We start from the raw sequence: 15,896 nt of genomic DNA, 5'->3' as shown, positions 1-15,896 counted from the left end.
GCAGGAAGGGAAGTCACTTCTTTGGACAAGAGTTAACAGCAACTGCCTGGAGACAACGGTTCGTTACAGGAAGAAGAATCTGTCTGAGAGATTTGAGTAGACACAGCAGATCTCTTCCCAGAGAGCGATCCAGCAGCTTCTGGAGACGATAGCTCGCTACAACACTCCTTTCCCAGTGTTCCTTTTCTGGATGTAGCTGATTCTGTCCATCATTGATCAATTGGAATTGGATTAGCTCTTCTCTATGTTGAAGATATCCACTTCCATCAGAATACATCCTCATACAATATCATTGTTGAAGTGTATAATGATCTTCTGGTTCTGCTCGTTTCACTTAGCATCAGTTGATGTAAGTCTCTCCAAGCCTCTCTGTATTTCTCCTGTTGGTCATTTCTTACAGAACAGTAATACTCCATAACATTCATATACCATAATTTACCCAACCATTCTCTAATTGATGGACATCCATTCATCTTCCAGCTTCTAGCCACTATGAAAAGGGCTGCCACAAACATTTTGGCACATACAGGTCCCTTTCCCTTCTTTAGTAGTTCCTTGGGATATAAGCCCAGTAGTAGTATGGCTGGGTCAAAGGGTATGCACATTTTGATAACTTTTTGGGTATAATTCCAGATTGCTCTCCAGAATGGTTGGATTCTTTCACAACTCCACCAACAATGCATCAATGTCCCAGTTTTCCCACAGCCCCTCCAACATTCATCATTATTTGTTCCTGTCATCTTAGCCAATCTGACAGGTATGTAATGATATCTCAGAGTTGTCTTAATTTGCATTTCTCTGATCAATAGTGATTTGGAACACACTTTCATATGAGTGGAAATAGTTTTAATTTCATCATCTGAAAATTGTCTGTTCATATCCTTTGACCATTTATCAATTGGAGAATGGCTTGATTTCTTATAAATTAAAGTCAATTCTCTGTATATTTTGGAGATGAGGCCTTTATCAGAACCTTTAACTGTAAAAATGTTTTCCCAATTTATTACTTCCCTTCTAATCTTGTTTGCATTAGTTTTGTTTGTGCAGAAACTTTTTAATTTGATGTAATCAAAATTTTCTATTTTGTGATCAATAATGGTCTCTAGTTCTTCCTTGGACACAAACTCCTTCCTCCTCCACAAGTCTGAGAGGTAAACCATCCCATGTTCCTCCAATTTATTTATGATTTCGTTCTTTATACCTAAATCTTGGACCCATTTTGATCTAATCTTAGTATGTGGTGTTAAATATGGGTCCATGCCTAGTTTCTGCCATACTAATTTCCAGTTTTCCCAGCAGTTTTTGTCAAATAATGAATTCTTATCCCAAAATTTGGGATCTTTGGGTTTGTAAAACACTAGATTGCTATTTTTATTCACTATCTTGCCCTGTGAACCTAACCTATGCCACTGATCAACTAGTCTATTTTCTTAGCCAATACCAAATGGTTTTGGTGACTGTTGCTTTATAATACAGTTCTAGATCAGGTACAGCTAGACCACTCTCACTTAATTTTTTTTTTCATTACTTCCCTTGAAATTCTCGACCTTTTGTTGTTCCATATGAATTCTGTTGTTATTTTTTCTAGGTTATTAAAATAGTTTCTTGGAAGTCTGATTGGTAGAGCACTAAATAAATAGATTAGTTTAGGGAGTATTGTCATTTTAATTATATTCGCTCGGCCTATCCAAGAGCACTGAATGTCTTTCCAATTATTTAAATCTGACTTTACTTTTGTGGCAAGTGTTTTGTAATTTTGCTCATATAATTCCCGACTCTCCTTTGGTAGATATATTCCCAAATATTTTATACTATCGACCGTTATTTTGAATGGAATTTCTCTTTGTATCTCTTGCTGTTGGATTGTGTTGGTAATGTATAAAAATGCTGAGGATTTATGTGGATTTATTTTGTATCCTGCAACTTTGCTAAAATTCTGAATTATTTCTAATAGCTTTTTAGCAGAGTCTTTGGGGTTCTCTAAGTATACCATCATGTCATCTGCGAAAAGTGATAATTTGATTTCTTCATTTCCTACTCTAATTCCTTGAATCTCTTTCTTGGCTCTTATTGCCGAGGCTAGAGTTTCTAGTACTATATTGAAAAGTAATGGTGATAGTGGGCAACCTTGTTTCACTCCTGATCTTATAGGGAAAGGTTCTAGTTTATCGCCATTACATATGATGTTTACTGAAGGTTTTAAATATATGCTCATTATTTTAAGGAATAGTCCATTTATTCGTATACTCTCAAGCGTTTTTAGTAGGAATGGATGTTGGATTTTATCAAATGCTTTTTCTGTATCTATTGAGATGATCATATGGTTTTTATTAATTTGATTATTAATATGGTCAATTATACTAATAGTTTTCCTAATATTAAACCAGCCCTGCATTCCTGCTATAAATCCCACTTGGTCATAATGTATTATCCTGGGGATGATTTTCTGAAGTCTATTTGCTAATATCTTATTTAAGATTTTAGCATCAATATTCATTAAGGAAATTGGTCTATAGTTTTCTTTCTCAGTTTTCGATCTACCTGGTTTAGGTATCAGTACCATGTCTGTGTCATAGAAGGAATTTGGTAGGATTCCTTCAATCCCTATTTTTTCAAATAGTTTACATAGCATTGGAGTTAGTTGTTCTATAAATGTTTGGTAGAATTCACATGTAAATCCATCTGGTCCTGGGGACTTTTTCTTAGGAAGTTGGTTAATAGCTTGGTCTATTTCTTTTTCTGAGATGGGACTATTTAGACTACTTATTTCTTCCTCTGTTAATCTGGGCAAGCTATATTTTTGAAGGTATTCTTCCATTTCATTTAAGTTATCGAATTTATCGGCATAAAGTTGAGCAAAGTAGCTCCTAACTATTGTTCTAATTTCCTCTTCATTAGTGGTGAGTTCACCCTTTTCATTTTCAAGACTAACAATTTGCTTTTTCTCTTTCCTTTTTTTAATCAGGTTTACTAAGGGTTTGTCTATTTTGTTGGTTTTTTCATAGAACCAACTCTTAGTTTTATTAATTCATTCAATAGTTTTTTTACTTTCAATTTTATTAATCTCACCTTTTATTTTTTGAATTTCAAGTTTTGTGTTTGTCTGGGGGTTTTTAATTTGTTCCTTTTCTAGCAATTTTAGTTGTAAGCCCAATTCGTTGGCCCTTTCTTTCTCTATTTTATGAAAGTAGGCCTGTAGAGATATAAAACTTCCCCTTATTACTGCTTTGGCTGTATCCCACACATTTTGGTATGATGTCTCATTATTGTCATTTTCTTGGGTGAAGTTATTAATTATGTCTATGATTTGCTGTTTTACCCAATCATTCTTTAGTATAAGATTATTTAGTTTCCAATTATTTTTTGGTCTATTTTCCCCTGGCTTTTTATTAAATGTATTTTTGATTGCATTGTGGTCTGAAAAGGATGCATTTACTATTTCTGCCTTACTGCATTTGATTTTGAGGGTTTTATGCCCTAGTATAGTATATGATCAATTTTTGTATAGGTTCCATGAACTGCTGAGAAGAAAATATACTTCTTTCTGTCTCCATTTAGCTTTCGCCAAAGATCTATCATATCAAACTTTTCTAGTATTCTATTTACCTCTTTGACTTCTTTCTTATTTATTTTGTGGTTTGATTTATCTAATTCTGAGAGTTCAAGGTTGAGATCTCCCACTATTATAGTTTTGCTATCTATTTCCTCTTGCAGCTCTCTTAATTTCTCTTTTAGGAATTTAGATGCTGCACCACTTGGTGCATATATGTTTAATACTGATACTGCTTCATTATTGATGCTGCCCTTTAGCAGGATATAATGCCCTTCCTTATCTCTTTTAATTAGATCAATTTTTGTTTTTGCTTGATCTGAGATGAGGATGGCTACTCCTGCTTTTTTGGTTTTACCTGAAGCATAATAGATTCTGCTCCACCCTTTTACTTTTAGTTTGAATATATCACCCTGTTTCAGGTGTGTTTCCTGTAAATAACATATAGTAGGATTCTGACTTTTAATCCAGTCTGCTAACTGCTTCCTCTTTATGAGGCAGTTTGCCCCATTCACATTTATGGTTAGAAGGATTAATTCTATATTGCTTGCCATCCTATTAACCCCTGCTTATGCTTTTCCTCTTTCCTTCCCTCTTACCCCCCTACCCAGTATTAAACTTGTGAACACCACTTGCTTTTCACAGCCCTCCCTTTTTAGGATCCCTCCCCCACCTTAAAGTTCCTCCCCTTATTTTACCCCTTTTCCTCGAAATTTCTGTATTCCCTTCCCCTTAGCTTACTCCTTCCCTTTCACTTTTCAATGAAGTGGAAGAAGTTTCACCATAAATCGAATATGTCTATTGATACACACTATGTTCATCTCCCTCCTTTCTTTCTCTCAGATATAATAGGTTACCTTTGCCTCTTCCTGAGATGTAGTACCACCACTTTACACTTTTTTATGATATAATTTCCTTTCCACCTCTAGTTTCTAAGACAAATTGTACATATGCTCTTTATATATTTTTTTGACAGAAGTATAGTTCTCAAGATTTCTTTTTACCTTTTTAGAAATCTCTTGAGTTCTGTATTTGAAGATCAAACCTTTTATGTAGGTCTGGTTTTTTCATCAAAAATAGATGGAATTCATTTATTTTGTTAAATGTCCATCTTCTTCCCTGGAAAACGATGCTCATTCTTGCTGGGTAAGTTATTCTTGGCTGCATACCAAGTTCCTTAGCCTTTCGGAATATCATGTTCCAGGCCCTGTGTTCTTTTAATGTGGACGCTGCTAGATCCTGGGTTATCCTTATTGTGGATCCTCCATGTCTGAATTGCTTTTTTCTAGCAGCTTCCAATATCTTTTCCTTTGTCTGATGGTTCTTGAACTTGGCCTCTATATTTCTTGGCGTTTTGATTTTAGGGTCCCTTTCAGTAGGTGATCAATGAATTTTTTCAATGTCTATTTTACTCTCTGTTTCCAGAACGTCTGGGCAGTTCTCTTTGATACTTTCCTCAAAAATGGTGTCCAAGCTCTTTTTTTCCTCACATTTTTCAGGGAGTCCGATTATTCTCAAATTGTCTCTCCTGGATCTGTTTTCCAGGTCTGTTGTCTTTTCTAGTAAGGTACTTGACATTGTTTTCAATTGTTTCATTTTCTGGTTTTGCTTGACTACCTCTTTGTTTCTCCTTGAGTCATTCATTTCTACTTGCTCCATTCTAATTTTCAATGATGTATTTTCTTCACTCACTTTTTTTACATCTCTTTGTAATTGTCCAATTGAGTTTTTATCTTCTATGGAATTTTTTTCCATTTTATCCATTTTATTTTTTTAGAGAGCTGTTTTCTTTTTCCTGCTCACTAATCCTGTTTTCCTTGGAGTTGTTTACCTTTTCCAGCTCACTAATCTTGTTTCTCAATGATTTGATTTCTTTATCCACTCTGTCTTTAAATGCATGGGATGACTTCTCCAGGCTCTCTTGCCAAACTTCCCTTTCCTTTTCCCATTTCTCTTCCAGCTCTCTTGTGAGAGCCTTTTTGATTTCCTCTATGAGATTCTTTTTTATTGAGGAGCAGCTCATATCCCCCTTAGGGGATTCCTCTGGGGACAGTCTGTTTTTAGTCTCCTCAGTGTTTGAAGTCTGCTCTCTCTCCATACAAAAGCTGTCAATGGTTAGAGCCCTTTTGAATTTTTTGTTCATTTTGTCAGAGTAGGAATCGAAGAAAACAAATTGACAAGAGAAACAATTGGTCTGTTTTGCGGGGGATGGGGCTGGATGGTATTAATCAGCTTCCTCTATAAACTGGGGGTAGGGCAGCAGAGTGCCACTAACAGAACAGCGATGACTGTACTGAGTCTGTGCTCTGAGGCTCTGAGAACGAGCTGAGTCAGTCCAGGTAGGGTTGGGGGTGGCTGGGTTCTGAGAGATGCTAGCTTTCCAGGGTTTTAATCTTCACCTCCAGTGTTTACACCCTCTCCACTGATCCTAGCTTGCTTCCAAGATGGAGTATCCACACTGGGGTAAAAGCCTCTTCACAGAAACGGCAGAGATCGTACCCCTCCCCCCTCCAGTCTGAGCTGTGTGAGCTGTCTGTCTCACTCTGGCTTGCCTGCCCTCAGTCTGCACCCAGTCTGGTTGACCCTCCCCCAAGCAAACACAGACCTTTTCTGGCGACTTTCAAGGATGTCTTCTCTTGGTGATTATTTGTGGATTTCTTTCTGGGTCAAGCATTAAGTCTGAGGCTTGTCATGAAGTAAGTTCTGAGAGAAAACGATGCCTCCACGCCGCCATCTTGGCCGGAAGTCCCAGGTTGCTCAAGTTGACTGGTAAGACCCAAGGAATAATCTTCAGTAGTTTGATCTTTGTTTGGAAAGAGATCTCTGGTGGAGTGACACAGAATTCGTACTTAATTTATTTTTATGTATGATTTGCATAAGGCGTGATAGTAAGCTTATCAAATTGGCTGATAATGGAGAATTGGGAGGGATGGCTAGCCCACTGCATGTTTCAAAAAAACTTGACAGACTAGAAAATTGGTGAGTTTCTATTAAGATGATGTCCAATAAAGTGGGATCACAAATATAAAACAAAAGAAGTGTAACAAGACATTATCCCAATTTGTCTGTAAAAGGTCTGGGAGTTTTAATATATTTTATTAATGACTTAATATCAACTTAATTATAATATAGCTGAAGAAATATAAGTGTAATCTTAGGTTGTATAAAAAGAAGTAGGCCCTCCAGGACCAGAGCAGTAAGAAGTCTGCTCTGCTCGTCCAGACTGCATCTCCATTATTTGTATTTTCTCCTAGTTGTCACATTTTAGTAAAAATATTGATAAACTGGAGGACAACCAGAATGGGGAGAAAGTCACCATGCAAGAATTGATATATCACCATATAAGAATTGATTGAAGGAAGTAAAGACACTTAATCTGGAGAAGAGAAAGTAAAGATAGATAAAAAGAGCTGTCTTTTTTTCTTTTTACTTTTTTGAAATATTCTATTTTTCCAAATACAGGCAAAGATAGTTTTCAACTTTCACCTTTACAAAACATTGGGTTTTTTTCTTCCCCCCTCTCTCTAAGACAGCAAACAATCCAAAATAGTTTAAACATTTGCAATTCTTTTAAATAGTCATCTTTGCTGTGCATATTCCATATTCTTTTCCATATTCATCATGCTGCACAAGAAAAATCAAATCAATAGTGAAAAAAACATGAGAGAAAAAAAAAAAAGCAAACAAATAACAAAAAAGGTAAAAATACTATGCTTTGATCTACATTCAGTGTCCGTATTTCTCCCTCTGGATGCGGATGGCACTTATTATTATTATTTTTTTTTTTTTAAGGTGTGGGTTCCCTTGACACTAAAGATGTTCAAATAAAATCTTGATGACTAAACACTTGGGAACAATATGCACAAGGTTTTATTTCCTACTTGGATTTAACTAGGTCCCTTCCAGTTCAAATTCTGGCACTAGAAGAATATTAACTTGAGGAATGAAGCAACTTCATTCTCTAGCAGTGGAGAGAGTACAGGGACATTGGTATAATCAAAAGTACCTACAACATTGGAATGAATACCATTCTAAGGAGTAACCAAACAAATTTAAAGGAAAAAATCTTTTAACTGAATAATGCATTAAATTTTTCTAAAAGTGGCCTTATTCCTAAGAAATGTTAGCACCACTAGATTGCTAGCTTTAGCTTATAACTACAGAGAGTCATTTGAAAGGTTTGATTATTACTACTATTTCTATAAAGAACCTTGTTTTTAATAGGTATTAAAGCCCTACTCAAAGAAAAAATATATTGAAATTTTAACAATAATAGTAATAACTGTGCTAATCTTGAGGACATTAATAGATGAAGTCTCATGGTAGGTGAAGGGTAAAGCATCTCAAATGCTTAGAAATAAAATCATAGATTTTATAATCAAAGAAGAAAAATCTACTGAGATAATGTCAACTACTGACCTCTATGCCTATACATATTTGAAAGAATATACTTGATGAAGGATGTGAGAGGAAACCAGAGAGATGCATCCTTATAATTATATAATTTAGTGAAATACATAGGGGAAGATCCTATTGTGCTTATTGGTTGTTGACTATAAGAAAGCATTTTATTTGGCATAGCAAACACTACCTCAGTTTCCAGTAAATAACTCCCATATATAATTTAAAATTATATAAGAGTCAAGATATAACAAAGATTACTAGACATCAAGAAAAAACATAAAACAGGATCATATATACTCACAAAAGATATCTGTTACTATCTCAGAAAAGGTCCAGCACAGAATCCAAATAGAAGTGACTCCTTGTACATGATGTTTGTACATATTGTTTGGATTATATCAAACTCATAAATGTTGTGAATAGAATAATAATACTACCCAATATTTATATGGCATTTTGAAGTTTTCAAAGTGCTTTACATATGTTATCTTATTTGATTTTTACAACTCTGAGGTAAGTTACTCCTCAAAAGAATTCAGCCTTTCCAAACAGAAAAAAAAAAACAAACAGACGAAGAATTTCTGATGTCTGATGGATATGCCATATGTTAGACTTAGGTTAGTTAGGTAGACCTAGTTTCAAATCCCTCTGATATTTACTGGATGTGACACAGTTCATTTATCTTTTCTTTCTAATCCTTTTTTCTCATCTATGAAACAGAGATTATAACAGCACACCATTTTCCCTTAAAACATTGATTTTTAACTTGGGTCCCCAAATGATCTGTGGATAGATTTCAGGGGGTCTTTGATCTTGCTTGAGGAAGACCTTGCATACTTCTTTTTACTAATTTCTAAGTGAAATTTACCATTTCCTTCCATTGTAATTTTTTTTTTTAAGTTTTAGGCTTAAATGAAAATCTAAATTGAGCATATTGCAAACTCTACTGAAATATCAGTTGTAGCAAGCAATTGAATATACAAACTAGAATTGTATTAATAAGCATGTACTTTTTGGATATGCGTTTACGATAGATAATGAACTGGATTTAGAATGGAATGAAAGGCAAAAAGTAGGCTTTATTGTATTTGGGAAATCATGAAGGGCTTATAATAAACTCAAGCTTCTTCTTAAAACAAAGACCCATGTTTTCAACATCATTATATTTCACTCAAGATATATGGTTGTGAATCATGTAATATCCCAGTCTCCAAAGAATTAAAATTGTAGGTCAACCAAAGGACAATGAATTGGATTCACAGTAGGTATGTGACTATAATACAATAATATAATATAATAGCGAGGAATAACTGGGCAGCGGAGATTTAAATAATGTTATTAGTGGTCTTTTGAGGGGACGTGTGGGGCAGAGGTCAAAAAGTGGGTAGATTGCAGTCATTCCCAGTGAAGGAAGTACTCACATCAAATACATCGTTTATCCTTGGAATATTGAAAATAACCATTTTTATGAGTAAAGGATTCCTAAGTCCCAGCTCTCTCAATTTAAATAAGCCGAATTCTGGCACAATCATAAAGTTTTCATTGTAGTTCACTTTAATGATACAGTACTTTAAAGTTAATTCAGACTGTATGAGATGTGACTCTTAAGAAATGAGACTGACTGTGTGGTTCAAAAGTAATAATGGCTTTTAATTTTCAAAATACATGTAAAGACAGTTTTCAACATTCACCCTTGAAAAACCTGGTGTTTTAGATTTTTCTCCCTCCCTTCTCTCACCCATCTCCCCTACACAATTTATGTCTGTGGTTTAAGAAATTCAATATTATTCCATTGTAATTATAATTAATTTTATAATCAGTTTTATTTTTTAATTTTTTCCTAAAATGGGGTAATACATTTCAGTGTTGTTTTTCCTTACAGCTTGGATTAGGAAAACAAGAAAGAATCCACCTACCATTGAGGTAAGATTTCACCATAAAAACATTCTAATAATATATTTGATTAGTGTATTTATTCATAAGAAATGAAAACTATGTTTATTTTGCACTTGAATGAATATTTAATTATGTTTGTTATACATTCTATGAAATTTTAAAATACAAAATGTCAGCAACTACTTACTCATGGTTTAAATGTAGATTAGGCAGTGTAAAAAAGAATAGGAACTCCTCAAGAAAAGTCTCTTACTAAAGGTATTTCAAGAGCATATTTCTTTGATTTTTTTTTAAATTAATAATCCATAGAAGATTTGTGGGAAGTATGCAAATATTCCTTTATACTCAGAATAGTCTTTTATGGTAGTAATATACTTTTCCATAAAAATTCATATTTTACTAATGATTTTTATTAGTCAACATATTCTGCCACCTGTTAAAGACAGTAAAGTGCATGAACATTTCAGAACATTGTCTGGTTGTAAAGACCTCTTCTGCTAAACACTCCCTTTTGTGGCATATTCCTTAAGCACTCCTGTCTGTAGAAAATGCCTTTCTTGTTTTGTAGGATCTTCCAGACTCTGTGCTCTGTGGTCAGTTCTTCGAAGTCCTGGGGCAATTCCCAAAGAACTGCTTCTAAATTCTATAATGTATTGGCTACATGTTGAAGGATTCATTTATTATCTTGCCCCAGTGTTAAACACTGAATGCAGGTTTAGGAAGATTGTATACTGCTATAACATAAAATTTCCAGATTTTGATCTGTGGTAATATGGAAGCCCAACTAAAATATCAGGCAAATTTATTACTTTTTGACTTGCTTTTCTCAGGCTGTAATATTAAAAGCTTTATTCTATGATCATTAGTTACATATTCAGACACTTCACCTAGAGTTCTAAATTATTATGTGGCAAATTGTTAGATAAAATCCATGGACAGTTTGAAACTTTGTTATTTTCAAACTGTGTTTTCATTCATGTTTTTTCACATAAAAAGTATATTTGTCTTTAAGTATCATTCCATAATATTGAGTAACCTCAGTGTAAAATAATACTGAAAGTATCAATTACAACTGTTACATTTATTCATCTTTGGATCTCCTACCCCTAAAGTTGAGATAGCTGCTTGAGTGAATGCAGATTTGCCTAGTCTCCTATAACTACTATATATACAACTATACCTCTATAGCTTCATATCCCTTCCAGCTTTCTATCCGGGCCATTTTGTCATCTTCCCTACCATCATGTGCATCACCCCTTTTCTACTTACCGCCCCCCCCCCATGCCCATCCCATTTTTTTTCTCTGAACATAGTAAGCAAACCAACTGTACCACTTGCATGGAACATGTCAATTTACATCTCTCCTAATATTTGACTTCACAGACCAAGTTTTCTTCCCTAATTATCATTTCTATATCTATATATATATATATACATATATATATGTACATTTTTCTTATTTGAACAAAATAAATACTTTTTCACTCATTGTTTTGATCCCTCAATGAGGTTTGTATTTAAAGTACAGTTAGTGAAGTGATCAACAAACCTGGTTTTGAAAAATCATATTATTCAATTTTACTTTTCAAGTGTTCTGAACTTTTATTTATATGAAATCATGTATATGTATGAAGGTATACTTATACCAGAACTTATTTTATAGCAGAACATTACACCCACAGATTTGAACCACAAATTGATACCAATTCTCATCTCTTTCTTGCTTATGTCATATAGTTTGATGTGTGGCAATAAGAAAGATGTCTAACTTAGGATTTTGGTTGAATTGCTCCTGTTAATTCAATAATATCTAGAAAATATTTTAAAATAAATTAAATTAGATTATTTTAAATGTTTTGGACTCCTCTGAATTAAAGCATTAAACTGTAAAGGAAATTATCAAATTCCACAAAAAAAAGCCATTCCGTTTTACATTATCGATAACTATAGGTCTTTATTAATTGCCACTAGGGACTGGGCAAAAATATTTGAATGTTACTTTCAACCATTTTTGTACTAGTTTGAATTATAGGCTAATTAAGTCTGGGTATAGCTAAGCAATTGAAATTTTGTGACTGTATTTTTTACTGAGATCCAAGTTTGGCCACAAATCTTTGTAAAACTTTCACAGACCTTCAAGAGGTTAACTTTTGCTGCAGTAGCAATAAAAAATGTCCTAAAAATTTTTAAAGTTCTATGTTTGTAATAAAGTATTGTTGCATCTTAACACAAATGCATTGTTGCTGACTTGTCTTTGATAAACCTGACTTCTGATTTCAGGCCTGGCGTATTTATTTAACACATTTCTTTTCATCTTATTTGACTTTTTTCTGTTTTTTAAGAAGGATGATGATAGGACCCTGGGGGGAAAAAACTTGCTATTATTCATTTATTTTTAGGTCTGTTCATGTTCCCAAGTATTTCTTACTTCAGAGTAAAAAGAGATAGATATATATTTTTAAAATGTAAAACTTCAATTTTGAAGTGAGTGACAAGTCACATATATTATTGGTTAGAAACACAAGTACTGTTATCTTTTTTAAAAGATGGGCTAAAAATTAGGGAAGTTGCAATGACCAAGAATTCTTACCTACAACTCAAAAAATATCTTGACAAAAGAATTTTCCATAATCTCTTTCTCTACTCCCTTAAAGAACTATTACTAAGCATAATAAAAATGTATTTACATCTGAAACTACAGCTTTGCACCTGTGGTCATATTAAATTCTGAAACTAAGCTGATGATCACATTGATTGTCTATAATAATAAAGTCAAATTTTACATGCTGAGTTATAGCATCCTGTAAGTTTTATTTTTAAATAATAATAATAATAATAATAGCTTTTTATCTTTTAAAATACATGCACAGATAGTTTTCAACATTCACCTTTGCAAAACCTTGTGTTCCAAATTTTTCTCCTTTCTTCCCTTTCACCTCCTTTCTCCAGGAAAGTAATCCAGCATAGGGTAAATTTAATTCTTCTAAACATATTTCCACACTTATCATGCTGCACAAGAAAAATCAGATCAAAAAGGAAAAAATTAAAGAGAAAAAACAAGCAAACAAAAACAGAACAATGAAAGTGAAAATACTATGTTGTGATCCACAATTCAAATCCTATAGTCTTCTCTCTGGCTGCAGATGGCTCTCTCCATCACAAATCTATCAAAATTAGTCTGAATCACCTCACTGTTCAAAAGAGCCAAATCCATCACTGTTATCATCATGTAATCTTGTTGTTGCTATGTACAATGTTCTCTTGGTTCTACTCACTTTACTAGCATCAGTTCATTTAAGTCTCTCTAGGCCTTTCTGAAATAATTTCTTATAGAACGATGAACTTTCATTACATTCATGTACATATTTAGCCATTCTCCAAGTGATGGGCATCAGTTTCCAATTCCTCACCACTATAAAAAGGGCTGCTACAAACATTTTTGCACATGTGAGTTCTTTTCCCTTTTTTATGATCTTTTTGGTATTCAGAACCAATACTCTAGCTTCCTGTTTTTATTTCACTTTGAAGTATGCCAGATTTTGTTCTCAATTCAATTATGCTGCTGAAACAGTTTTAATTATATTCATTTGCTAATTTTTGTGTATGTTGGACAGACATGGGGAATAGCCCTTGCAAGACATGAAAATTCCTGGAATGTGGAGTGTGGATCAAAAGTTTTAAGTGCTGAGGCATAACATGTACTAACCATAGGAAGGTAGGTTGGAGCCAGATCATGATGGACTTTAAATGTCATTTGTTGTGTCCTGCTTTCTAGAGCTAACAAGTTGGGGTGACAAAATGTACCATTGCTTTCTAGCGCCCCCACCCTGGGGTGATTAAAATATCCCATCCTAATGGAGAAGTTATGAGGTGGGATTCCTGAGGATGGTGGAAAAATGGAGTCTGTTTATTCCAAGTACTTTCCCCTTTTATACCCTTATGTAACAAAAACAATACTGGACATGTGCCTAGTATATACTGCTCATGTGGGACCACATAAACAACTTAATATTATATGTAGATTGCCACTTGGTATCACGCTTTACCACCTGATATCATTCTGCTTCAATCATAACATAGGCTGTCACTGCCCCCCTGTCTTCTCAGGAAGGCTGAGAGCCCTTGACGGAGATGGGGAGCCAAACCAGACATTGTTAGCAGGTTCCTTCTGGGCTGAAGGGTCTTATACCTCACCTAGAGTTTCCCCACTGTCTGTGACCCTCTACAGTCATTCAGTAATTTTTACTTTATAATTAAAGCTGCTTAAGTAGGAGAGTGACATGGCCAGATCTATTTTTAGAAATATTCCTTGGGGGAGCTATATAAAGTATTAATTGGAGAGGACAGAGGCTTAAAGAAGAGAGTGCAGTTGGGAAGTTATTTCAGTAGACCAGGTGAGGTGTCTTATTTATTACCCATTTAATCTTAGGTATTCAGCTTCTCCTCTGAAAAGTAATCCATTATAGCTCTAAATGTATGATCTTTAAGTGAGATCTTAAAGTAGAATGTTGAACATATTAATGAAAAAGATGAATGTGAGAAATGTTGCAGTAGTTATATCAACATCATTTGAAAATTGACTGAATATTGAAGAAGAGGGGACCTAATAGGAAAAGACTCCAAAGTTACGTTTTCTATATAATTAGAAGAACTGTGATAATGTCAACAGAAAGAGTAATTGGGATGAGGAATTGATTTGGGAAGAGCCAGAATAAAGTGGGTTTTTTTTAAACATATTGAGTTTTAGATGTTTATGTGAAATCCATCACGTAATATTTAATTGACAGGAGAGAGACTGAGGCTGAATATATAGATTTGGGAGCTGACTGCATTAAAATTATAATTGAACTCAATTGGAACTAATGAGAATATAAAGAGAAGATAAAGAAAAAGGACCCAGAACAGAACTTTGGTGTATATCCCCAATGAGCATGTGGGATAGAAATCATGATACAGACTAAGGAAGAGGAACCAGGAAGATATAAGAGGAAAGATAATGCCATGAAAACCCTGAGTTTCCAGGAAAGAGAAAGGGTGGTCAGCAGTATAAAATTCTACAGTCAAATCAAAAGGGACTAGATTTGAAGAAAAGCATGAGATTTTACAATTATGAATTAATTATTAACATTGAAAAGAAATTTTAGTTGACCAGTGAAATACAAAGCCAGATTTTAAGGGGTTGAGGAGGAAGGTGGACCAAAGGAATATGAACACCTTTGGCTGTGAAAAGAAGAATTAAATATATTATTATTATTTCATTTAAAGTTGTACTTATATAGTTAATTTGAAGAGATGATAGATCTTGTGAAGATTTTTTTTTTAAATATGAAAAGGTAGCCTAGGATCATTTTTAGCCAAAAACAAGGGAACAAGTAGAATATTAAAGATGAGAAGGGCGGGGAGATTATGATTATGAGAAGAATCTGCTGGAAAATAGTGAAAGGACATTGAATCAAGGTTACATTGAGAGTGCTTGGTCATGATGTGAAGATTGGAGACTTCATTGGAGACTGGAGTAAAAGGAAGATGATGAGTGATTGTAATGTCCAGGCTAGCTTTTTCGAGGGTCTAAAGTGTCTGCATAAGTACCTAAATCTGCTAGTTGATCAAAGGTGACTGGTATATTAACTCCAGATTGCTTATTTCATTGGGCTTATATTCTACAGAGTTCATTTTCTTAGAAAGCCACAAGAAGTTTTGTCCAGGTTCTAAACATGTAGATTTCCAATCACTAAGGGTTAAAATTTCATAAGCCAAATTTCTCCAATACCATCTTAACATAAGATGATGTAACTCCATAAAGAAGGCAAGCCTTTTTCAGATCTTTGATAATTTCTAGATTAAAAGGAGTGTATCTTCTCCTGGCTTGACCTGAAGAGTCAAAACTCTTCAATCATAGGGTATGCTTCTATTCTCAAATCAGATGTATCCTGTCCTTCCCTCTTTAGCTTTAATGCCTTTTGTAATTGTGTCATAGAGGGTGGAGAAAACTGCTTGCATGGGTGGGGCTGATGGTGTCATTGCTCTTCCCACTCCTCCTCCCTTC

The 15,896-nt window shown here is 34.2% G+C and overlaps 1 protein-coding gene across 2 annotated transcripts in view; it reads left to right on the top strand.

The window, feature by feature from the left end:
* Positions 1-15,896, top strand: part of NDUFAF2 (NADH:ubiquinone oxidoreductase complex assembly factor 2) — a 211,808-nt gene that overhangs the window by 141,714 nt on the left and 54,198 nt on the right. For both annotated transcript variants that reach the window (XM_074282431.1, XM_074282430.1), the window contains exon 3: positions 9,837-9,877. In XM_074282431.1, coding sequence (XP_074138532.1) covers positions 9,837-9,877 — 41 coding nt within the window. The remainder of the gene's footprint in view (positions 1-9,836; positions 9,878-15,896) is intronic.

Source organism: Sminthopsis crassicaudata, chromosome 1 (assembly GCF_048593235.1).
Source record: "Sminthopsis crassicaudata isolate SCR6 chromosome 1, ASM4859323v1, whole genome shotgun sequence".
Lineage (NCBI taxonomy): Eukaryota > Metazoa > Chordata > Mammalia > Dasyuromorphia > Dasyuridae > Sminthopsis > Sminthopsis crassicaudata.
This window is presented reverse-complemented; position numbering and strand designations above follow the sequence as displayed.